The sequence below is a fragment of the Amphibalanus amphitrite genome, unplaced genomic scaffold, assembly GCF_019059575.1.
Source record: "Amphibalanus amphitrite isolate SeventyFive unplaced genomic scaffold, NRLGWU_Aamphi_draft 000228F_arrow, whole genome shotgun sequence".
Taxonomy (NCBI): domain Eukaryota; kingdom Metazoa; phylum Arthropoda; class Thecostraca; order Balanomorpha; family Balanidae; genus Amphibalanus; species Amphibalanus amphitrite.
In genome coordinates, this window is record NW_024881723.1 from 583,791 (window position 1) to 609,122 (window position 25,332).

The 25,332-nt window shown below is 53.4% G+C and overlaps 2 protein-coding genes and 1 non-coding gene across 8 annotated transcripts in view; 1 reads left to right on the plus strand and 2 right to left on the minus strand.

Annotated features, from left to right (window-relative positions):
• LOC122385724 (transcription elongation factor SPT6-like) lies at positions 1–23,377 on the minus strand. Of its 5 annotated transcripts, none has more exons than XM_043374178.1 (22): positions 22,967–23,377; positions 16,330–16,471; positions 15,735–15,967; positions 15,435–15,515; positions 14,956–15,143; positions 14,476–14,704; positions 13,889–14,035; positions 13,178–13,372; positions 12,752–12,894; positions 12,336–12,483; positions 11,830–11,995; positions 11,178–11,307; positions 9,401–9,580; positions 8,785–8,950; positions 6,804–8,596; positions 5,097–5,301; positions 4,721–4,835; positions 3,110–3,306; positions 2,585–2,810; positions 2,247–2,356; positions 708–1,216; positions 1–269 (listed from the first exon to the last, which is right to left on the minus strand). In XM_043374178.1, exons 2-22 carry the CDS (start codon positions 16,454–16,456, stop codon positions 200–202), a joined length of 5,358 nt encoding a protein of 1,785 aa, XP_043230113.1. In that variant the 5' UTR covers positions 16,457–16,471; positions 22,967–23,377; the 3' UTR covers positions 1–199. The 5 variants fall into 5 exon arrangements, with proteins under 5 accessions (XP_043230113.1, XP_043230111.1, XP_043230112.1 ...); XM_043374176.1 differs by lacking the exon at positions 22,967–23,377 and adding an exon at positions 21,392–21,671; XM_043374177.1 differs by lacking the exon at positions 22,967–23,377 and adding an exon at positions 20,572–20,709.
• Positions 11,630–11,703, minus strand: Trnan-guu. The gene has a single exon. It is a non-coding gene; the product is annotated as a tRNA-Asn (tRNA).
• Positions 21,536–25,332, plus strand: part of LOC122385725 (nuclear pore complex protein Nup155-like) — a 30,986-nt gene continuing 27,189 nt past the window's right edge. The window contains exon 1 of one of the 2 annotated variants that reach the window (XM_043374183.1): positions 21,536–21,645. The gene's annotated coding sequence lies outside the window, so the exon portion shown is untranslated. The remainder of the gene's footprint in view (positions 21,646–25,332) is intronic. The other variant, XM_043374181.1, reaches the window with a different exon arrangement.

A 25,332-nucleotide genomic window follows, 5' to 3' on the forward strand; every position in this document is an offset into this window, starting at 1 on the left:
CGCGTCGTGTCCGTGTATTTGGCTCTGTGCGGTACAGGATAGGGCGCGCGCGGCCCCAGTGGCGCGCGCACACAGCCGGACGGCGGCCGCCGGCGCCCGGTCGGCCGGGCCGGCGCGCGGCGGCCGCGCGCCGAGGAATGGGTCGGTGCGACCCCAGCTCGCTCACAGAATAGTCCCGCCACCGCGGCGCGGCGGCCCATCACTCGTCGTACAGAGGCGTCTCGCCGGCCCGCGGCGTCCGTCTCGCGCGGGATGACGGTGTCAAGGGCCTGAAACGGGGACACGGGGTTAGCGCAGCCCGTCGGGACGGGGTCAGTACACACTAACGAGACGGTACGGGGGTCGGCACACTGCGGGGAGGCGGGTCATTATTGGAGTTGTGCGGAATCACTGATTGGATGCTGGACAGGGATCGGCACAGGGGGCGCAGGACGGGCCGGGGTCAGAACACACCGCTTGGGCCGGGATCAGTACACCATGAGAGCCCGCAGCACCTTAGCGACTGGGTACAGCTATACAGCTCTGCCGGATGACCAAGTCAGACCCCTACTGTAAATTACACGCTACTCACTACCAGACTTGTCGCCGGACGCCGAGCAAACTCAACGTGGGCCTACCATCGCAGTCTGAGCGAGCCCGCTGACAGCGGCGGCCGCCCCGCCGGGTGATGAACCCCGCCCGCCCCGACTCCAGACTGCTCTACTCACGGCGGCATATTGTCTCGCGGAGTGCGGCTGCCGTCCCCCCGCGGTGTGAAGCGTCCGTCTGTGCGCGGTGTGCTCCGCCCGTCGGCCCTCGGGGTGCCGCGGCCGTCCATCCGCGGCGTGCTCCGCCCGTCGGTCCGCGGCGTGCTGCGCCCGTCGTGTCGGGGCGTGCTGCGGCCGTCGTGTCGGGGCGTGCTGCGGCCGGGGTCGGCGCGGGGCGTGCCGCCGGGGTCGGCGCGCGGCGTGCCGCGGTTGCCGCGCGCCTTGGCCCAGGCCTCGGCGGCCGACGCCCAGTCGTGCGACTCGTGGCTGACGGACGGCGCCGGGTGCGAGTGACGCCCGCCGGAGGTGGTGGGCCGGCCGGCCGGCGGGTAGCGCGGCGACGCGTGCGGCCCGCCGCCGCCGCCGCCGCCGGGCGTGCGCCCGTGGTGGCCGCTGCTGCCGCCGCCCTGGTACCGCGGCGTGGTGGCGTACGGCGTCATGAACGGGGTCTGGCCGGACGGCGTGTAGGGCTGGAAAAAGAACCGGCGCGGGCGACCGTCAGTGAGGGGCTGGTGGAAGAGCTGGGCTTGTTCAGCGCGGGTCGGCGGGCCTTATAACCAGGGATGCGGAGCCGTGGAAATTTCAGACGGCTCCGGCTCCGGCTCCGGCTCCGGAGAAAAAATCGGCTCCGGCTCCGGCTCCGGCTCCGGGTGAAATGTTATGGCGGCTCCGGCTCCGGCTCCGGCTCCGAGTAAAATGGTCCGGCTCCGGCGGCTCCGGCTCCGGCTCCGACTCCGACTCCGACTCAGTACATCCCCTATGCAATCAATTAAATACGGGTGGAAGAAAAATTGGATTGGTTATACGCGTTACTCTTTGCCATGACCGGCTCATGACCGCGTCCCCGCGCAAACGCACCTCGGAGAGAACTGGCAGAACAAAGGACTAGGAAGCGATGGCATTGGAAACGCAGTCGCCGCGAATCGGAGTTCACTGAACCATCGTAAGCTGACACCCGTCTCGGCAGAGACGGTGCTGGGAGTCGCAGTCCACTGCACTGGCTTGAAAACAATGGCCGTCACCTGATGACCGGTCCTCATGTTCTGGGGATGCAGTAGACGTGGGGGGGGGGGAGGAGCAGACAGGAAGTTGATTGCGTACTGTGGGATACTGGGGATATTCGGCTTTTTTCATTCACTTGATTGCCCATGACGTAAGTACATACCATATGTTTCACTGCCTTGTACTGTCAAACCGAACTAGGTCAATTACTTTTTTTTCCTCTTCAAAAAATAAAAAGGAGCCGGAGTCGCCCCCTTTTTTGGCGGCTCCGGCTCCGGCTCCGGCTCCGGTCTATATTGTTTCACGGCTCCGGCTCCGGCTCCGGCTCCGGGCAAAATATGCCGGCTCCGGCGGCTCCGGCTCCGACTCCGGCTCCGGCTCCGCATCCCTGCTTATAACCAATCACACACACATCGTCACACACGTCCGATCCCGAGTCAGAGGCCGGCCGACCGGCCAGCACAGTCGGGCCGGGGTCGTATCGGCTCCCTCACTGACCGTGTTGGGGTAGTGCCCGGGCGTCTGGTGCGCGGCCGCCTGCGACAGGTTGTGCAGCACATTGCCGGAGAGATTCTGCGCCACGCGCGCCACCGCCTCTGGGTTCACATCTGCCGGGGGGGGGGAGGGGGGTCAGAGACGTGCGGCGCCGCACCGAGCCGGCGGACAGTTATATGGACACATCGACCGGCGGCAGGCTTTAGAGAGCCGAATAAGGATAATACAACAGAAATATTTAGCGATGCAGAGTGATGCGCACTTCCCCGAGAATAGGCCTCAGCGTCCCTGCAGGTCCCCCACGGTACCCCCGTCCAGCCCGGACTCTGGCCGGCGCTCACTGTTGATGTTGAAGCCGGCGCCGGGGGTGAACGGTGTCCGGGCGGCGGCGGCGCGCGGCGTCTGCGGCACCGGGTCCCGGAAGTGGTCCTTGAACCACCGGAACAGCGACGGGATCGTCTCGAACACCTGCTGCCGGAACCGGAACCCCTCCGGCGTCAGCGTGATGAACTCGTGCCGCGGCCGAGTGCGCGGCAGGTACGACAGCATGAACTTGCCCGGGTGCTCCTGGGGGCGGAGAAGAGAGGGAGGGGGTCAGCTCGGCGCCGGACGGCCGACCGCAGCAGCAGGCGGCGGGACGTCAGCGGACAGACGAGACGACCGAGACAGACCGGCTGAACGTCCTGGAGCGCGCTCAGTGTGTGTCCTTAGTACGTGGGCGTCAAGCACAATGTCAACTAACATTGCCACGCGCGCCTATATATTAAACATAGGAATCTATTGCATGGGCCTTAGATCCGGGAATAATCATTTAACTAATTATACCTCGCTAAATACAGTGACAGCCATTGAGTTGAGTGACTTACCTTGGACACGGAGACGATGTAGGGTATTTTCTGCGGGTTTTTCCGTTTCTCCTCGCGGAGGATTTCGTCGGCGCGCGGCCGTTTGCCGCCGTCCGTGTCCCGGTAGTACTTGTAGTTGAGCAGGTCGCGCGCGTGCGCAGAGATGGGACTGACGTGGCGGGCCAGGATCTCGTCCAGGTCCTCGAACTCCTCATTGTCTGTCGGAGCGGCAGACATGTCCGGGGGTGTGAGGCGCCAACTAGGGGAGAGTAGGGCACATTCGTGCCAAAAAAAATAGATAAATCCATATATATGTTCCTTGGTTAGAGCAACGACAAAATTGTTATTTGTAGTATGGAAGGGAACTATTGCAGATATTTTTCCTCTTAAAGTTATCCTTTAAAATTATTGCTTCTATTGGAAAAAAAGGACTTTTAATAACTCTGAACGTTTGCACGAAACTGCCCCACCTATGGAGCACTTTCGTGCAAGGGGTGGGGCACTTCCGTGCACCCTGCAAAGTTCGAGCAATTACCGGGCATTACCAGAACTTTACCAAAAGAAATTGGCAGGGGGTTATTTCACTTGATTTCTTTCGACAAGAATGCATTGCACAACATATGTAGAGAGAATGGGCTGGTCAACAAGAATGCGCCAACTGCCGGCCTCCGTGACCTCGCCAAGGTCGCGTGAAATACTTGTCACGAGGTCGCAAGCAGCCGAGACTGAGTCAGCCGAGCGTCATTAGTGAAACATACTAAAGATAAAGTCATAAATCGCAAAAACGAAAAAAAACATGCACGAATGTGCCCGTAGGCAGTGCATACACGAACCTGCCCCACAACGTTATTTGTAATATACAAATAACTGTATTTCAAAATTTCTTGTTGAAAAATGACACTTTTTCAACAAACAAGTTTGCAGCGGTTCCGTGAATAGTGAGCCTCTTCGCCCCCAATTTTGAAAAGCCGAACCACATTCCCGAGTCACGATTATGAAAATGGATGACATGAGAAAAGTTTGGAAAGCGCACGAATATTACAAATTTGCGTTTTTATCAAGCATGACAGCAGGTACAGTGTTTTCTTCTACACTGTGAACGAAGGGCGGCAATGCTAGACATATTTCCATAATTTACCTGGAGCTCGTGCAGTCACTCGTGTTCCCATAAACTGCTGAAAACGAATGTGCCCCATGCACGAATGTGCCCCACTCTCCCCTACAGCGATCACACCAGCGATGAGACGTCGACAACGATCGACGGTGACCACGCGTCGGACTGAAGGAGCACAGGCCGGACCGACACGTCGGGCAAAAGGGTAACGGCGGACCGCCCCGTCGGGGCGAGACCGAGATGCCCGTCGTCTGCCCCTCAGTGATCAGTAGCGTCTGACTCGGGCTGGAGATAGAACAAACTGGACGGCAGCCTGACCCGGGTTGAAGCGAGGACAGGGTCTGATCCAGACTGGAGAGAGGGCAGAGTCTGTCCCAGGCTAACAGAGGAGGATATAGCACTCATCGATAAGCAGCGTCTGACCGAGGCTGAAGGGAGGGCCTGTATGAGCCAGGCTCAAAGGACAGAGTCTGACCCGGTCTGAAGAGAAACTAATGTACAGTACCCACGTCACTCACCAATGAGCAGCGTCTGGCCGAGGCTGAAGGCGTTCTCCTTGCCGACCTCTTTGACAGCAATGTGCTGTATCACGTCGTCGGCCACCTTCCAGGAGACGGTCAGCTGGTCGGAGCCCTGGCGCGCACACAGGGGGCGAGGGTCAGCCACACACAGGGTACGGTCAGCCCACACACAGGACACGGTCAGCCGACACAGGACATATTGGCAACAGCGTAACGGCGAGGGAGCAGACACCATTTCCGACACAGCTCTCCCCGGGCAGCCGACCAGTCCCGCTGACAGCAGTGAGGTACGGGTTATACAACAGTCGCGGCACAGTGCACTGACGGCGGATTATAACTGGCCACCGGCCGGCCGGCCGGCCGGCACACCCACCTGGCTGCTGGGCCGGATGATGGCCTCGCCCTGGTCCATGGTGGCCAGCAGCCGGCGCGCCTCCTTGAAGTCCACGTTGTGAAAGGCCGGATGCACGATGACGCGCTTCAGGTAGGTCTGCGCCTCCTTCTGCTTCCGAGCAGTCTCGGCGGCGTCCCGGTCGGCCGTCTCGGAGTCGGCGTCGTAGAACGGGTCCCGGGCCGGCCTGGGGAGCACAGAGGGATCACACACCGGTCTGGGGAGCACAGAGGGATCACACACCGGCCTGGGGAGCACAGAGGGATCACACACCGGCCTGGGGAGCACAGAGGGGTGTCACTGGTCGGCTGGTACCACCAAAGCCAGAGTAAATGGGTATACCAAGCATCCAAAGCATAATTTTGCTCTTTCAATCGAGCATGAAAATTGTCACACCTTGTCATTCCGTACGCGAAAATCAGATGTAGTGAGCGCTTTTCAGACTGTATCTCCTCGCAAAGTTGCAGTGCTCAGTGTGCCTCAATGGCCTGAATAAAGTATTAACCCTCGCATGTGTAGGGGGGTCGGATGGACCCCCCCCCCCCCCCAATGGTTTTTCGCAAATAACTCGCGCAAAAAGGGGCCGATCGCGACGAAACTTTCAGTACCCTCGAGTTGATCAATTTTACACCTACTCTGAAAATTTCATGACCCTGACCCAAGTGAGCTTTGACCCGTGACCTGTTCCTCGAGGCCAAGTTTGGCCGGAATCGCGATTCGGCGTGTCAGCTCGCATTAGCCGCGCGTTTGCAAGCTTTTCGTGGTTTCAAACGTTCAAATATGTGATTCAATTTTTCTCCCATGCATTAGGGTGATGTCAAGGTCACCTGAAGGTCAGCTCTGGTCATTGACCTTTGGTGACCTCGGTTCACTTTTTCGAGTTTTACATGTTTCTATGCTAGTTTTTGGAGCTGAATTCGAATTAAGAAACCATTTGAACATTTACGAAGTAGTCTTGGTGCCTTCGGAACATGTTACGAAGCTGTCAGAGGCGGTTGACACCTACTACGAATACCCGTCACGCTGGTTGACCTGACCTGACCTGACCCGACCTGGTCTAAATGCTTAAAGACATCATCTGTGATCAAAACTAACACGATATTCGTGATCAGCACCCCGAAAACCCCCATAGCAGCAACACTTAACGACTTTCTAACAGGTCCCGATTTTCGCGACATTTGGGTCATTGACCTGACCTGGAAGGTCAACCAATGACCTAGGATCTTAAAATTGGGTATCATCGGCTTCGTCTCGTGACGGGCAACACGCTCGTTTTTTTCCGCGAAGCTCTAGCTCGATCAGGGGCCAAACGGCAAGACGGGGGGTCCAACGCCCCCCCCCCCCCTACACGTTAGAAGCTGGCAAACGCCGCACACATGCGAGGGTTAAGCTTGTTAAGTCAAAAATCCCTGTCATGGCCTACCAGATACCCATTAGGATACGAGATACGATCGTCCTCCCAGGTCAGCAAATAGCGATATAACAGCAGCGGCCAGTCGAATTCAATCCCGAACAAGTCGGTGTAAAGGGTGCGTGTACTAATCCAATCAGTGTCAAACTATTTCGCAGCAATTATGCTAACGAACATTGTATGATTTCAAGCTTTTATAAGATAAACGAGTGGTTGCTGAAAAACGTACATTAAACTAGCGAACATTATCTAGTCCGGCATGGCCGCTATTGACTCACCTCCACTCTTTGTTTTTGTCGGCCAGATCGGACGACTTGCAGGTGCACTCCACCCAGAACTTTTCGATGTCGATCTTCACCACGCGGCAGAAGATGGTCTGGCCCGGCTGGACGCGCTCCTCCGGGTTGGTGACACGATTGTCCGAGAGGTTCTTCATCTGAATGAAGCCCGAGCAGCCGTTATCCATTCGGATCCGCACGCCGATGGCCTTGCCCGGACAGGCGTTGGTGTCGAAGTGTGACCACACCTCGGAGAGCTCGGGGAAGTCCTTTTTCAGGCAGAACGGACACTGCCAGAGGCCCGTCTCCGTGTCGCGCACCGGGTTGTCCTGGTTCATCTGCTCCGGTTTCGGTTTGCGCCGCGTGAAGCCGGTGACGGTGCAGAGCAGCAGCTTGCCCTTGTAGAGCGTGTCGGGGGTCTCCTTGGTCAGCATGTTGAACAGCTCCAGCGGGTCGGGCGACACGTACGGCGTGCGCAGGTCCTTGTAGCGGTCGTTGAGCTCGGCGCGGATGTCATAGAGCGTGATGGAGCGGTTGCCGAGCCCCTGTCGCTCTAGCTCCTCGGCGAAGGCGTCCAGGTCGAGGTCGCGCAGCCGTGCCGGGTTCTCGATGATCTCCTCCAGCGCGCCGGCCGGGTTGCCGTCCACGTCATCGTACTCGAGCGCGTCGACGGCCATCTTGCGCGCCCAGTCGTACGTCTCCAGGTGGATGCGCGTGCCGTCCAGCAGGTCCGTGTAGCGGTCCGTGATGTCGCCCAGCGCGTTGGTGTTGATCTTGATGAATCCGGCGCAGTTGGTGAGGATGCGCGGCCCCAGGTGGCAGTCTGTGACCAGCTCGGTGCGGTTGGCCAGCCGCTGACTGGTCTGCTTCAGCGTCTTGAGCAGCGCGGTGGCCTTTCTGACGCCGAGTCCGCATACGAACTGGACGAGCGGCGCGGCGTACGCGCTGGCCAGCGCCCGGTTCACGTCCACGCCCACCTCGTTGGTGCGGTTGATGAACTCGGTCTGCACGGTGTCGAGCAGGGTGTCACGCGGCAGCTGCTCCTGCAGCGGGTGGTAGCGCAGGCACAGGATCTCCTCCTCGGCGTTACACAGCTGCGCGAACTCCAGCAGCGGGTCCTGCATGCGGCGCGCCAGCGACACGGCCTGGCGCAGCAGCTCCGGGTAGTCGCGGAAGTCGGAGACGCCCTTGGTGCTGTTGGCGTACACCTTGGCCAGCTCGTTGTCGAGAATCTCCACCTGGATGGCCGGGAACTGGCTCTCGGTCACCAGCGTCTGCACCAGTGCGCGCAGCTCCTCAGAGATCTGGATCGCCTCGCGCGACTCGCCGCCGATCACGATCACGTGCGGCTTCTTGGTCTCGATGAGCTCGCGCAGCGCCTCCATGTCGCGCTGTTTGCCCAGCCGGTCGGCCTCGCGCCAGGCGTCCTTCCTCTTCTGCAGGTGCTGCAGCTTGAGGTAGTCGCTGACCTCGCCGTCGGCGGTCACCAGGCAGGCGTAGTCGGCCATGTTGGGGTCAGTCTCGTAGGCCACGGCCAGCACGCGCACGCCGTCCGAGCTGTCCCACTCGTCATCGTCGTCGTCGTCCTGCTGGAAGGGCGCCGAGTAGGGCGCGATCGACAGCCAGTTGAAGAGCCGCCGGCGCACGTTGCGCTGCACAAAGTCGCGCGCCTCCTGCAGCAGCCGGGCGCGCAGCTCCTTGCGCAGCGCCGGAAAGATCATCTGAGTGAGCGCCAGCTCGACGCACTCGCCGCGCAGCTCGTTCCAGCTCTGCACCGTCTTGCTGAACTCGTCCTGTCGGTGGAGAGGGCGGGGAGCGGAGCTCAGTCGGACGACGTGGGAGATGGAACATGGGAAGTGTTCTCATCAGACATGACAGCACCAAGAGGGGCCCTTATCTCCATACGCACATCACACTCTACACATATCTATGTTGAGCAGCTGGACCGATCGGCTGGATCGACCTAACCGGCGACACTGACCCTGGCGTAGAGGCCCTTGGCCTCATCCACGTAGTTTTGTCCCGAGTAGTTGGTGATCTTGGAGCCGATGTCGAGCTCCAGCAGCTTCTCCTCCTCGGCCATGTACAGCTTGAGGAACTGCTCGTCGCGCAGCGAACTGACCGGCTTGTCTTTGAGGTACTTCATCCTGCCGGCGGGTCGGCGGACATCAGGCACCGCCGTACCACCGCCACACAGTCAGATCAGCAGACAGGACAACGCGACACGCCGCCCGCGGGGACGGACACCACGGGCCGAGAGACAGCTGGGGACGGTCATTAGCAGAACGACCAGCCAAAGGAGAAGCCTATCAACAACGTAGAAGTCAGTTATAATGGATTGGTAAGACATATTTACAGTATACACCTCACGGAGTGAATTTACACCTGAGGACCTCAAGGGAACGACATCCCACCGGGCAGAACTTAGGGTGAATTACAGGCTCAAGCCAGAAATACCCTCCCTCAGCGTCACCTCATACTAGTCACAGACAAACAGGACGAACAGTTTCTGCCGCACCCTTCCTCACCACTCAGCCCATCTGTCAGCCCCACTGACCAGTGACCGCTGCCGCACAGCCCAGCGCGGTCCAACTCACGTGAACGCGTAGTGGCTCTCGTCGATCTCTTTGATGCCCTTTTTGGTGGGCTTGCAGGAGATGCGCGCCGAGCTGTAGAACATCTCGCGCGCGCACTTGCGCACCAGCGGCTCGCAGGATAGCTGGCTGGCCACCATGAACTTGGCGGCCTTCAGCACGTCCTGCGGCGTGGCCAGGTTTCTGCCGGCGGGGAGGGGGGGGGGGGGGCGTCACGTCCTGCGGCGTGGCCAGGTTTTTGCCGGCGGGGAGGGGGGGGGGGGGGCGTCATGTCCTGCGGCGTGGCCAGGTTTTTGCCGGCGGGGAGGGGGGGGGGCGTCACGTCCTGCGGCGTGGCCGGGTTTCTGCCGGAGGAGAGGGGGCGGCCAGACTCGCCACAGCAGCGGCTCGGGGCGCGGCGCCCACAGTGCAGCGCCGCCACACACCGGGGCCGCGAGCCGAGTCGGTAACGAGCACAGCAACTCCCCGTCGGTATAGCTTTCAACCACAGGGGAGCACTGCCGCTTCAACCCTATTGGCCGTAGTGTCTAACGGTGGCGGCCATATTGCGCAGACCAGGAACCGGCTGCCGCCTGTGTTGAGGAATAGTGAATTCGGGACCTTGATTTATGTTTGCGGCCGCCGTATCTGGTACGTTCAAGTTACGTAGATACGGAACCCAGCATCTTACGCAGAATTGAGTGGGGAAAACGATCGTATCTTCAGAATTCCTCAAATTCACTCGCCCGACCTACATTTCCCCGGCCGAGAGGGTTGATTGAACCCACCTCGCTAATGCGCCGCTAATTTAACTAGAATTTAGCGGTTAAGTGGTCGAATGAGGCAAAGAACAATGCAGAGTGACTGGTACGAATCCGCTTTAAAGGTCTCAGGTCAACCGGTGACCTCTGAGGTCAGGTCATGTGACCTAAGGCACGGGTTCGGTTTTTGGTAAATAACTTCGCCAAAAATGGCTGTAGAGCCGCGATTTTGGCATCATTGTGTTCAGCTAGCTCAGGCGCATCGAGTGATATACTTTTTGTTTCGGTTAGGTCAATTTAAGGCATTGACCTCGTGACAAGGTCAGGTCAGAGCTCTCAGGTCACGAAGCTGGTCGAGTAAGGTCATGTTGCCTATCATTCGATTTGGCAGGTCTTTCTGAGTCCATTTGTGGCTTTCACATATCGCTAGCTCAATTTGATCGGGAGTTATTGAAGAAAAATTGTGGCCCTTGTGACGTCACAAATGACGTCACGCAAGGGCAACAATGTAAATGTGAAGCATCGAACCTTGCAAGGAGTGCATGAAATCATAATTCTATATGCTTGAGATAGTTTCAGATTATTCCCGGCGCCAAAATAGCAATTTTCATATTTCCCCATTGACTTATAAGGGTTTAACGTGTTAGTTCCTTGTATCTGAGGATTTTTTTTAGGATTTCATCTTGTTCTCCACTCAATTCTGCGTCAGATGCCGGGTTCTGTGTCGACATAGCTTGAACGTAACGGATGCAGCGGCCGCAAACGTAAATCGAGGTCCCGAATTCCCTATTCCCCAACACAGGCGGCGGCCGCTTCCTGGTCTGCGCAACACGGCGGCACCGTTGGACACCATCTGGCGGCCGATGCGCCTTCCACATTATAGAGTTCAGTGCTTTCAACACTGAGTTACAACACAGCACAGCACCTCTCCGTCGGTGCAGCTCTCCCGTCAGTCATGGCCGGCGGAGAGTCCCGCGGCGGACACGGCGGACAGTCCCGCGGCGGACACTGACCCACGGCGGACAGTGCGCGGCACCCACCCGGTGATGTACTGCTGCGCCATCTCCTCCGGGTCGCTGGGCAGCTGCTCCACCTCGTGACGCTGGTACGTGTCGCGCAGGTTCTCGGCAAACTGCTCCGGGCTGAGGCCGAACCGGCGCGACAGCGGCTCTGGCGGCGGCCGACGCGGCAGTCAGTGCGATACGGCATTCAGTACTCAGGAGGTACAGCAGTCAGTACACAGGAGATACTGCAGTCAGTACACACCGAACCGGACACTGGTATGTTGCATGTCAGTACGCCCTAGAAAGTAATGGTGGAGTCAGGTCGCACCTCACCCTATCAGTATCAGTCCAGGCGATCCTGGTACAACCGGACACTTTGCCGCGGCCTGCACAGTGCACATACCGGTCGGTGTCGGTACACGCCGGTGACTGGTGTAGCAGTCCGCGTATACCAGCCAGGGGGACACGTCAAACTCAAAACTCGACGCCGCCCCCGGGTGGGCTCGAACCACCAACCTTTCGGTTAACAGCCGAACGCGCTAACCAATTGCGCCACGGAGGCCGCCGGCCCATCCCGGACTCTTTTCTCGTCAGAAACTTCTCATCTCGTTACCATCTCCATCCTCCACTGTGGCTATTACCTCCCGTTGCACCCCGTTCGGTCCCACCGAGGCCGGGCGCCACTCACCGAGTCCGTTGCGCTTGCAGAGCTCGTAGGCGCCGGTGCGGACGGCGTATTTGATGAACTCGCGGTCCTCGTCCTCGTCTTCGGCCTTCTGCTCGGCCTCGTCGTCGGTGACCTCGACCTCGACCTCGACCTCCTCGCCGTCCTCATTGGTCTCGGTCCGCGTCTCCTGCAGGGGGGGGGGGGGCGGTCAGCGCCTCCTGTCCAGGGGGTGATCTGCTGCCGCACGGTCGGAGTGGCACGGCCAGCTGGTGCCCCGCTCACAGCGGCTGTCATCCATAGGCTTCGAGATACATACTCTAACAATTACAGTCCGCTGTAGTGAATAAAAACAATGTGCACATTCATAAGCTAAGCATTAATACTAAATACGTCTGGCCGCACCTCAAGAACGCAACAATTACGAGAGCCTTAATTAGTACCCACTACCCTGCCCTAATCCCGACCGGGCCATTCTCCCCCTTTGCCCACCGGCTGCCCGCACGCCGGTCAGGGCGGCCGTGACTCACGATCCGTTTCTTTTTGGGCTGCAGTTTTTTCTCCTCCTTCTTTTTGTTGATTTCCTGTTCGTGCATGGCGGCCACGTCCTGTCCATAGTAGAGCCGGAAGTGCAGGTAGATGTCTTGCAGCTCCTCGGGAGAGTCGGCCAGCCTCACCCTGACGGCGCAGAGGGGGGGGGGGGGGACACGACACGGCGGGTCAGAGACACAGACACACTGACACACCGATACAGACACACCCTGACGGCGCAGATGGGATGAGAGGAGACACAGCGGGTCAGAGACGCACAGGCACAACGACACAGACACACTGACACGGACACATAGGCACAGAGAGAAACACCTACATGGACACACAGACACACCCTGCCGGCCGGCGCGGGAAGGGGAGACACGACACCAATCAGCTTCCCAAGTCGACCCACCTGTCGATGTCCTCGTTGGAGAGGACGCGCATGCCCTCCGGCAGCGCCGCGTTGATGTCCTTCATCACGATGTCGCCCTGGAAGGTCTGCATCTTCTCCAGCAGGCGGACCATGTTCTGCTTCCGCTTCTGCAGCTGGCACCACTGCAGCGAGGCGCGGGACGGGGTCAGTGATCACGGAACAGCTCATACCACACCTACCCGGCCTACTCGTGTCGTATTGCTCACATTAATCGACATAATTACACTGATGACATCGCTGTACTCGCAAAACGTATTTTGCAAGTAAGCGGTATTCATCATTTGTTACTACCTGACATTATGCACGAATTGGCAGCCCCGGTACCCTTCAACCAAAAACGCCACAAGTCCATCTGCAGTCGTGCCGATATTTCTAGGAGAGCGGCGCGCCACCCTGAACACTCACCTTCTCGTCCCATTTGTAGATGCACCAGAGGGCGTTGGAGGTGAGCTCTGGCACGATGTACTCCTTCTTGTAGGAGGCGATGAAGGGCACCTCCAGCTGCTTGTTGCGCATAAAGTCCAGCGCCGACCTGATCTTGCTGACGGACGAGCTGCTCTGGCGGATCTTGTCCCGGAACTCGTCCTCCTCATCCTTCGACTGGCGGCACGCACAAAGTACGGTGTCACATGTACACACCGTCGGCACACAGACTACACACTGTAGTGTACACACGGCGTCACATGTATGTTCACACCGTCGGCACACGCAGTGTACGCACGGCGTCACATATACACACCGTCGGCCGGTACACCGACTACCTACACACTGCACACAAGGACACTAGGCTGCTGTAACTCGTACTTCCACTGGCGGCAGACACACACGCCCAAGGAAAACTCGACCCACAACAACGGCCAACATAGCGTAAACCCGGGTGGCTACCAACGGGAAGCGCACAGCATCGACATGGCGCGAATTGAGGTTGAGGGGCGGGAGGACCCGGCTCCGGTCCCGGTGTCCGTCCGGTCGGGTCCCGGGGTGTCCGTCCGGTCCCGGTGGGCGGGTGTCCGTCCGGTCCCGGTGGGCGGGTGTCCACGCGGTCCGGTGGGCGGGTGTCCCTCCGGTCCCGGTGGGCGGGTGTCCCTCCGGTCCCGGTGGGCGCACTCATCTCACCTGGGTGCTGATGGGCTTGTCGTTGAAGGCGTGTTTGAAGATCCACTCGGCTTCCTGGTCCAGCTCGGGATCCTCGGAGCCAAGCTCGGTGGCGGTGACGGGCACGGCGCGCAGCTGCATCCGCTCCGGCACGTCCGTCTTACGGATCTGTCAGCGGTGACACACAGCCGTCAGTGACGGACAAGTCCGTCTTACGGATATGTCAGCGGTGACACAAAGCCGTCAGTGACGGACGAGTCTGTCTTACGGATCTGTCAGCGGTACCACGCCAGTAACGAGTTCGTCTGACGGATCTGTCAACACACCATCAGCCACGGAATATTTGCACCTGAGACTGATCAGGCCGCTCCAAACACTCGTCAATACGCAGTCATGTTCACTAAATGACAGTTCTGTTATTGACGGCCAGCCATGGCAGACCGTCACATCCGTCTGACATATGTCAACATATGACCACCAACATAAGCCGTCAGTGTGGGGCGAGTCAGTCCCAGTCGGCCGCCACACCGGCTGGGGACCGCGCAGGAGACCGCTGAGGCATCTGACCCACCCTCCCACCCACCCACCCGCCGCGACCGCGCGCTCACCGTGTTGTCCAGGTCGGTGAAGTGGCCGCGCTCCAGTTCACTCGGCTCGTAGATCTCGTATATGGACTTCTTTTTGGCGGCCTTTTTGCGCGCGCGGCGCCGCGGCGCGTCCGGGTCGTCCTCCTCGATACCCTCGTCGTCGGCATCGCTCTCCTCCTCCACGCCGTACTTGTCAAACTCGTCAAAGTCGAAGTCGACGCCGAAAATGTCCTGCGCCTCCTGCAGGGCCCTGCGGGTCGCCAGAGCAGGGTCAGCCAGATCATGTGTACAGAACTGAGTCAATCCGTGCGACTTCTGACAGTCACAGAACACTGGTCTCCGTTGTAACAGGCGCCCTAGGAAAACATGATGACGCGATGCGGAACACCGAAAATACAATAACACAAGATAGGAACAGCAAACCGTTACTATTGTGCACTGATCAGCCCGGATATCATCAAAGTCCATTTATGAAATAAAACATGAACTCGCAAAACTTACGCGTCGGCGAAGATGTGTTTTTTCTTCTTGGGTCCCTTGGAGAGCGGCTTTCCGTCCTCGTCGACCAGGAAGTCGTCGACGTCCTCCTCGTCCTCGACCTCCTCGTCGTCGGGCTCGACGCCCTCGCCGCCGGCCGAGCGCTCCTCGTGGTCGGCCGGCTCGCGGCCCTCCGACGACGGCCGCTCCTCCTGCACGAGCGGCGGGAGAGCGAGTCAGGCCGGGCCGAGCGCGGGCGCCGGGCGTCCGCACAGCCTCAGCACAATCGGCACCCGCGGGCACTAAACAGGAGCCCTCCGAACGACGCACTCATAGCGAGAATGTGTAGTAGGTAATCATACACTGTATTCATACTATCATGATATCTTGCCTATCCTTACAGCCCGAGACGACGAACGCTCATGGAATGTCTATTTGTACTCAGCATAGAGAAGGACTATTGAGTGAATAATGTGAAGACTGTAATTCCCTGTACGACTCACATCCCCAGAGTCGTCGCGCTCTTTGCCTCCTTCGTCAGAGTCAGAGTCCGAGATGCGACGAATCCGCTTCAGTTGTTGTTTCTGAAATCACACGCAGATTAATGATACGAGTGCATCTTAGTGGGCACTCCACTTAATTGTGCTTTGTATTGTAGCCATTAAAATACAAAAAGAGATGAAAAGGAAAGCGTTTCAACGAAAAGCGAGCAGCGCAATACGACGAACATCTGCCACCAGCCTGTTCACGAGTCAGGCTCTAATCGATTAGTCTGGCCATCCCGGCCGGCGGCGCTGACTCACGCGCGACACTTTGACGCCCAGGTTCTCCTCGATGAGGTCGTAGTCGTCGTCCTCTAGGCCGTCGTCGAGGTCGTCCTCGCGCGATCGTTTGCGGGCGCCGCGTCCGTCGCCGCCGGCGCGCTCGTCGCCCGAGCCGTCGCCGTCCGAGCTGCTGCTGTCGTCGCCGTCCTCCTCCTCGATCGGGTTGTCGTCGATCAGGTCCTTCATCTCCTCGCGCATCGCCTCCTCGTCATCTGTCGGCGCCGGGGACCGTTACAGGCCGGGAGCCTCACAGCATCATCTGCCGCCGTCGGGGACCGTTACAGCGGGGGAGGGGCTCCTTGTCATCTGCCGGCGCCGGGGACCGTTACAGCGGGGATGGGGGGCTCCTCGTCATCTGCCGCCGCCGGGGACGGTTACAGGGGAACCTTGCATCGCCTCCTGCTGACACAGCTATCCTGTCTGAATAAGGAGCATTCGTTCACATACACATCCATAGTTAAGACCCTGAATTAAATTGAAGTCATCTAATGCTAAAAAGCCGAATGAGGTGTTATTGACCATCTTACATCCAACATCTGAAAAGTAGCAGGCATACAAGGCAGGGGCAGTTTACCTTCTTCCTCCTCTGAGGAGTCCTGCAGTCTGTTTTTGTTCATTTTCTTCAGTTTCTTTTTCTCGCGGGAGGTGAGTTCCTCCTCATCCTCACTCTCAGACGCCTCTGAGTCGATGAACTCAGACATGGCGGCGGTTGGGGGCTGGGGAAAGGAGACCAGCTGTGAGCACAGCTCCCTGCAGCATACTGAATGGCACTGCAGCACACACTTCACACATCGAGCCTGAGGGTTGTCATACGGCAGAGTTCACATTGCAGCCTCAGCCCTTATCAAATGGGTGTACAACAGGCACATTACCAGGCCCAAACAATGCTTACCTCAAGGAACTATTGAAAGTGCCTAGTTAGTCATGATAATGATAAGTGACAGCAAATTCTTCATTTTTAAGAACAATAGAAAATTTTATGATGTTTGGAATGAACCACATTCAAGCAGCACTTGCCACTTGAATAGTAAACTGAGGAAAAAAGTTGTTTGGAACTGAAAAAAAAAACATTTACCATTCCTGAATTCTGCATCAAATGAAGATCCAAACCCCTGCACCCAGGAAAAAGAATCATCTATTTCCCACCCAGGAAAAAGCTTCTATATTAATTCCAATATATATAATTATTCTATATTAATTCTATATTAATTCCAAAGAATTAATGTAATGCTATTATTGAGATCATGGATAGCCAATTAAAAAACAGGCAGGTGTATGACTTGACAAGGAAAAAAGCTATAAAAAGTGTGCCTTTGCACAGGCCTCATGCCTTTCTAAATATAGGTACAGGCAGTAAATTAGCTAGGTAATATTTAATCAGATACTTGCTCCTAGGAATAATGCATGTTTCACGGCATGTAAGAATCTATGCATTCATTGATATCTGCAATGTATTTTCTCTTTGCTGCTGCACCACATTCCCACCTAGGGCCCTGTTTCACAAACCCCATTGTATGATACCACAGGATCTACCAGGTTTCTAATTTCTGTGGTAGGTAGGTAATGCAATCAGAATCACCAATTTTTGCTTAAATTTCCATTAAATTGAGTGTCAATACCTGATGCTTCAATACCTGATAGGCAATAGCATCAGGTTGAATCATGCGCTGAAAGAGGGTCCAAGCAAGTCATGCAGTATGCACAGTCACACATTCAGTTCATGCCATTCTTTGTCCATGCGACAGAGCCATCCATTCTAGACACCCTGCAGGAACATGTTGACGCAACAGCAGCTCTGCACATTGTCACCAATCCCAATCCCAAGAACACAGACCAGTTTTACCAACAGAAAATAACCACCTGCTGGAATTTTTTGCCTAAAGACCGCGGTATATGTCAAGTTTAGGTCCTAACTACAACTGTGGCGCTTTTGATACGAATATGAAACAGCAAAAATTCTAGGTTTTAGGTTAGGTTAGGTTGTAGGTTTGTAGGTTTTAGGTTGTAGGTAGGTAGGTTTGTAGGTTAGGTTAGGTTAGGGTAGGTTTGTAGGTTGTAGGTTGGTAGGTTATAGGTAAGTAGGTAAGGTGGTATTTATTTACTTTAGGACCGGCAGCCTTTACTTTCGTCGCGAACCCCAAGTGATAGTAAGAAGCATATCACATGACATAATTTGACCTTTTGATTTCATAGCTGATAGTCATTCATGGCACAAACAAGTTTAAATGCACCAATACAATATTTACCGTCACCGCCGTAGATCCCCACTGACTGCGTACTCCACCGGCCACGCACTGCGCTCCAAGGTTTAGTGAATACATAATAACGATGCTATTCAACTGTGAGGAAAGTGACGTCATTAAATTTCTCGTTGCGAAGCAGCGGCAGTGCCGAAGGCAATGCCTTAGGAGAGATTACAGGCAATGGTAGGTCAAATATTTTTAGGTTAAGTGGTTGTGTATTTGGCTTCAGGCCGAAGGCCTGAAGCCTAATGCACAATCACTTAACCTAAAAATATTTGACCTACCATTGCTTGCAATCTATTCATGCCGGCAACTTTTTCCTTATCCCCGGGTAGGCAAATATCAGTAGGTCAGGTTAGGTAAGGTTAGGTTATGTTCTGATAATTTTTTCCGTGTTTAATTTGCTATTCTACCCCATTTGCTCCCCCACCCAAAAACCCCAGTTCCCAACATTTCCCCTATTTTGTTTGGTATTATGACGTCATTTTCATTGAATTAAACATGCAAACATTTTTCCTTTTCGCAAATGGCAACGGTGCAACCACGTTGTTTATCCTAATCGCCGCATTCGTATAATTTCGTCGGTGTACGTTACGTGACGCGGGGTGAGATGACTGGATTTTATCAAGTTTTTGTGTGACTTTTTGCAGTTTTGGTGACATGTAAGTATCATTTCTTGATTTAGGATGTCAAATAATGGAAGATTGTCGAAAATTTCCCTTTGAAAAAGTGTGCCGGTCCTAAAGTAAATATTTACCGATAAGGTTAGGTCAGGTTTGATTATGTTGTTTTCTTTTATTTGCGAGACATATGAGTATCATTTTTGGATTCAGGATGTCAAATAATGTAGAAATATGAAAAATTTATCAATGAAATCTTCTTAGGACTTTAACTTGACATTTACCAAGACCGCTTCACATACAGAGTGTGAGAGTGTGAGCGGTAAAGCCCGATCCGCTTACGTACCCATCTCGTTTACGCTCTGTTAGAGAAGACTTTTACCGCAGTCTTATGCAAAAAAAAAAATCTGGCAGGCAGTTATTTTTCTGTTAGTAAAACTGGCCTCTGATCCACGCTGCAAGCCAGCCAGCTCAAGCTCTGGAGTGAATAAGACTAATCTAAGTTCAGCCCCCAAACTACAGAAACTTGAAAGCCCGTCAAAACTCTTAGGAACGGACGCCATTTAATTGCGTCCCAGAAAAGCTATTTCTGGCACCTAAAAGCTGACTTGCCCCAAAATTGGTCCTCAGCACCTATTTGGTGGATACCAGCACCAATCATGGAAAATGACCTTAATTAGCTGTTTCTGGCACCTATTCATCGGTACGCCTTACTCTTTTTTCTGAATCTGGCACCTAAATGCTGAGCGTAGCACCAATCTAGTAGAAAAATGAACTACTGGCTGGTAGAATCATGTTGTTCTGGTATAATGACCCCTGGAGTCTAGCCTAAAGGTTGCCAGTGCAGCTACACTCTAAGACAGCCCCGTAGTGATCTCAGCATTGTATATGACGTTTAAGTAAGCAAATAATATTGATTTGTTTGAAAAAACAATGTCATTTAAATATTTAAAAGTATTTATTTGTAATGCTTAAAGGGAAACATTTTTGTGAGTAATTGTCTCGATTTTGACCATTAAAACGGGTATTGTATTTTTTGACGTCATCAAATAGCTCCAAAAAAGAAATGTAATGTTTTCATTCCGTTCAAGGCCGCTGAAGAAACGCGGGATCTTGCATAGGACATTGTCCGTTGTTTGCCGAGCAGAGTTGTGCCGTGGTTGTGCCTTTTTCATCTGTTTCTTACTTATGTCATATGTGTGCATGAAGCTTTGATTTTGTTTTTGGTTATTGTGTGGCCGGTCAGTCAAACGCCCCTGTAGAAACCGGATGCTGCGTTTGATCGAGATGAAATCAGACGATGATTGCAGAAAGCTAATAATATTGAAAAGAGGGCCGGTTGCGTGGCATGTCTGTTCAGAGTTGACATTTTGCTTTACTCCAGTTTATGACCTGAGAGCCTGGCTGGAAGTGACGGATCCAAACTTTTCACGTTAAAATGGCTGAGGGTGCAATAATCTCTAGTCTCTACATAGCGGGCTGGTATAGGAGCGTCTTTGCTATGCTGCACCATAGCTGGCTAGTGATTCTCTTTTGGCTAGAAATGGCATTAATCATTATCTCCACTGGCGAAAATGGCACTTGACATCACCGAATGCAACGTTCATGTTGTTAGGATACATAAAATCAGGAAAATTACGCGAATTAGGTAGGCAAACGTGGAATAAAATAGATGCTGGATGTTTTGGTTTTGGTGCTGAATCAGCAAACAGCAAATACGGAGTTCAACTAGACGATCTGGCAACTTTAGGCTGTGTGGAAGCAATTAGGTGCCAGATTCAGATATTAGGGTCGAATAAGCATTTTGAGGCTGATCAGCAATTAGGTGCCAGAAACAGCTTTTTAGGGACCAGAAACAAATATTCCCCCTTAGGAACTGCCCCTTGGTCCACTCCCTTTGCTATCGAAAAAAAAATGCATTTCAAACAAGCACATTTAAAACTCTTGCTTTACCTCGCCGCGCCTTCAATAAGATGGAGAAATTGAAATAAAACACGCGAACACACACAGACTGCGCGGAGAGGCAAACGGGGCAAACGGCAAACGGCAAACGGCAACAAGCAAATGAAACGCACTGGAATCAAGGATTGCGAAATAAGGTCTTTGTGAAACTTACTAAGTAACTGCAAAAAAGGTAAAAAACAAAGCCTTAGCTCCAACTTGAATTTTTCTTTTTCTTTTGATGAAAAAAAAGTTTTCGAAGATGAACAAAATATATAAAGCCCATAAATGATCGGAAAACGAAACATTTAGTTGACATGTTGATGAAAAGTGGAAGGTGGACTGAATAAATGCAGCAAAGACATAAAGACCTTTATCACCATGGATAGGTACTCTAAATCGTCATTTATCGTAAATTGTTAATCGTTTATCGTTAAATTAATATGAAGTCAAAATTTGGCATATTTTAATTATTGTGTCAAATTTTTACTTGTTAACGATACGACTTAACGATAAACAATTTGCGATAAATAACGATTTAGAGTAACGATTAACGAAAGGTCTTTGCTGCATTTATACAGTCATTTCGTTGACAGCTTATGTTCAAATTGAAAAAAGCCAAATATCTATATGATATACTATTTGTTTGGTATCATTTGTAATGCCATGTCTGCCATATCACCATTTCTAGGTACTAGTCGGTTGCGCCGATCATTTTTTCAAAGAAAAATGATCAAACGTGATGTGTTTCAAACCTAAACTAGTTATTGCGTCAATCATTAACGCAATATAATTGACGTATCCATTGATAAAACGAGTGTTTTATAATTACCTGCCCTGAGCCTCCGTTTACGTCTGAGTGCGCAGATTTGAGTACTAAGCGCAGCGCCATCTGAGCCCCCGCGCCGCGCGTGGGGGAGTTCGTTGTCGATTGATATTCAACGAGAGCGCGCCCTAACTCTTCAACAACAACAACATATTCAACGAGAGTCAGAGCGGGATAAGTGCATTAGTATTATTTTCTGTAAGTTTATTTTATTTTGAGACCACATAACACTTTTTTTCATCTTCAGCTCACTTGTTGAGGTAAGCTTGGGTTTGTTCCCGTCGCTCCTCTAACCTCCTCCAAGCTCCTCTAACCTCCTCTCGTTTCAAAAAGGGACCGTGTATATCACACCACGGTGAGATTTACACAGTACCGGCCATTTGTGTAAATCACACCCACCCCGGTGTGATATACACAAAATCTACTACGTAGTGTAAATCACACCCGGGTGAGGAATACACAGAGAGGGCAGCTGTGTGTATATCTCACCACGATGTGACGTCATAGCAACGCTGAACGTCCATTGGTCAGAGCAGTGACTCTGCTCGCCCATTGGTCAGATCAGACTAAGCACTACGAATATTCCGGCGGGATTCCGGGCGTCCTCTCTCTCGGAATCAGCTGACCGCCTGGCCTAGTGGTGAAGGTGCTTGCACCATGATACGAATGTTGCGGGTTCGAGTCCCGTCGGCGCGGGCGCTTTTTCCCGCATTTTCGCTTTTCCTTGGTAGCGGTGGGTTCGCTGCCGACCGACAAGTTTAAAAGCACCAATACAATATGGAAAGCGACGTCTGAATGCTCGTGGCGAAGCGGTGCAGTGCCGAAGGCAATGCCTTAGGAGAGATTACAGGCAATGGTAAGTCAAATATTTTTAGGTTAAGTGGTTGTGTATCTGGCTTCAGGCCGAAGGCCTGAAGCCTGATGCACAACCACTTAACCTAAAAATATTTGACTTACCATTGCTTGCAATCTCTTCATGCGAGTAACTTCTTCCTCATCCACGGGTAGGCAAAAATCAGTAGGTCAGGTTAGGTTAGGTTAGGTTAGGTTAGGTTAGGTTAGGTTAGGTTAGGTTAGGTTAGGTTAGGTCAGGTCAGGTCTAAGGTTTGGTTAAGTGTCTTGTTACCGTGCCTACTGTGTAAATCTCACCCAGGTGCTGCGTGGTTTGACACCCAGGTGTGATTTACCCACTACCGAGCACACAGTGTATATCACACCCTGGTGAGATTTACACATTGGCTAGGCCTACTGTGTAAATCACACCCAGGTGCTGCGTGGTTTGACACCCAGGTGTGATTTACACACTAGGAACACATTGTGTATATCACACCACGGTGTGATTTACGCATTTGCCGGGCCTACTGTGTAAATCACACCCAGGTGCTGCGTGGTCTGACACCCGGGTGTGATTTACACACTAGGAGCACATTGTGTATATCACACCCCGGTGTGATTTACGCATTGCCGGCCCACTGTGTAAATCACACTCCGCGTGGTGTGATATACACAGGAGTAGTGTATTGTGTAAATCACACCCGGGTGAGGTTTACACTACAGTGCGATGCATTATGTAAATCTCACCGTGGTGTGATATACACGCGTCCTTTCAAAAAATCGTTCCCGTCGCTCCTCCAAGCTCCTCCAAGCTCATCTTGATTTCACATCTCACCACCACTATTTGCCTCCTCCCTCATCCAAAACGGAAGTTGGTTTTTTGGAGGAGGCTCTTGCGTAGACATATTTGGCGCACGTAATACAAATGTGAATTGTTTATAAATGAGATTTGAGGGAAGTGGAAATGATTTTAGTGATTGATGACGATTGGATATCTTTAAATAGTAATGTTTGATATTAATCTAAGGTTATTTTATTAGAAAGCGATTATTATCTCTTGATTTATGCTTGCGCGCCATAAATCGCCGACCGTTACAGCCCGCAAACAGCTGATTTCCTCGCGAAAATGTTCCCGTGGCTCCTCTGAAACGGCTCTCCTCCAAGCTCACGTTTATATACTTAGCTTCAAATTCAAATTCAGATTCCAAATTCATATTCGATGGAAAAAATGATAAAAACGGACCCCTTAGAATCTCACCAAATTTACACCAGCCACTCACCATGACCTGGTCATTACAGAATAAAATTATCTAAGCTCGGCAAGCCCTGCGGGCTGAGATATCAGGGGTCAAAGTTCAAGGTCATTGAGGGCGGACCCCTCAGAATTACCTCAAAATTTGCACACAGATGCAAGTTGACCTGCTGAGCACGATGGGCATAAAATCTAAGCCCGGCAAGCCCTGACCTGGAAGTTAGGTCAGGTCAAAGTTTGCAGCCACGTGGAGGTCACGTGACCCTTTTACAGCGGACCCCTCAGATTTTAATGAAATTTTGTGAGCTGATGCATCTAGACACCCTTATTAATATCCTAAATTATCTAAGTTCGGCAAGCTCTGGGGGCTGTGATATGAGGGGTCAAAGGTCAAGGTCATTTGAGAGCGGACCCCTTCAATTTTTGTTAAAACTCAAATCACCCCTCAACTTTGTCTTCTGAATTTAATGGTAAAAATTTCTAAGCTCGGCAAGCCTTAGAAAAGCCAGAATGAGTATTTTGAAAACGAGCATTTGTATTCCAATATGGCTGACAGGTAGGTATTGTGGCGCATCAATGACAAAACTGACGCGTAAAATGTAAACAAACAACATGCTTCCAAATGAAGCAATTCCTTTACAAATCGATCGATTTTACTATTTCCTTCATAGATAGTGGCCGTTTAATGTCTATTGATGGATTACGAGTCTACGACCTCATACTTATCTTCCTTCATAACGGGCCAGTGACCCCTGATATAAGCCCTTGGTGGATGAGTGACCTCTAACCTTTTCCAGTACCTACAGGTCACACACATTCGACCTATCCCCGAAGATCGCTGACCATAGGTGTCACTTCAACTTGAGCTCTCACATCTCCTAAGTCAGATCTGACCTGAACTGAGATGAATGACGCGTCACGGGCCGCTGACCTCCGTTATGTGGGTCATTGACCTTTGACGTACCCAGAAAGGAATCACTCACCTGACATGTTAAAAGGACCAGTGACCTCTGATTTGTCTGAACTCTCGCCCGTGTGCGGTGTGCGGGTGAAGGGGCCGGAGGTACGTTGGAACCCCGCCCGCCGCCGTTCGGGCCCCTGATGGAGTTAGAGCTTCGCGGAAAAACGAGTGTATTGCGAGCGTTACGAGTTATCTTAGGATAACCAGTTTTAGTCCTGGGTTAGTGACCTCAGTTGACCTCGTATGACCTGCACACCAATATGACCTGCTTTCACATACGTCACAGACATTTTACCATAAAGATGACTGAGTCGTTTTCATCTCATTGTCGCTTTGTAGGTCACACCATTTATTGATGAACCAAGTTAGATAACCCGACGACTTCACGTGAGGATCCATAGTAACATGTCACAATCGGCATTAAGCAGCCTCGCCTCGGCAAACACTGACGAATAGAAAACACTCCGCAGTCCCCACGCCTCCGCCAGTGATAATAAAGCCTACAAAACGTTAACTGGTCAACTCCGAGCAGTCGCGCAGCACTAGTCAGTCAATGAGTACATTGCGACGCCGTCAACATGGGCGGGTCCCGTGGTGGACAGTGACAAGTCGTGCTTAGCTACGATACGTAACATAAGATACGGCCGCGCCCGTACAGATCACCCGCGCCGTACGGCCCCAAACACGACCAAACACTGGCGGCGGTACACGGGCTCGCTCGGACCGCTCCAGTCGCTGCTGGGTGACTGAAGTCACTTCAAGCTGAGCTCAACACATCAGAGATCCCACCTGAGCGTCCGGCGGCGACGGCGAGGTGCCGTCTCACCGGGCTGGCCAGCAGACTGAGGCAGCTGGCGCACGGCAGCGTACCGTGCTCATATTGCGCCGGCACTACGCCGA

Bases quoted from the DNA above. Each gene is read 5' to 3' on its own strand.
- LOC122385724 (XM_043374175.1), bottom strand. From the start codon at position 18,076: ATGTATTCACTAAACCTTGGAGCGCAGTGCGTGGCCGGTGGAGTACGC. The intron at 12,484-12,751 runs GTGGGTCGACTT...CTGCGCCGTCAG, and splicing joins TCCAACGAGGACATCGACAG to GGTGAGGCTGGCCGACTCTC. The intron at 11,308-11,829 runs GTGAGTGGCGCC...GGCCGCCGCCAG, and splicing joins CTGCAAGCGCAACGGACTCG to AGCCGCTGTCGCGCCGGTTC.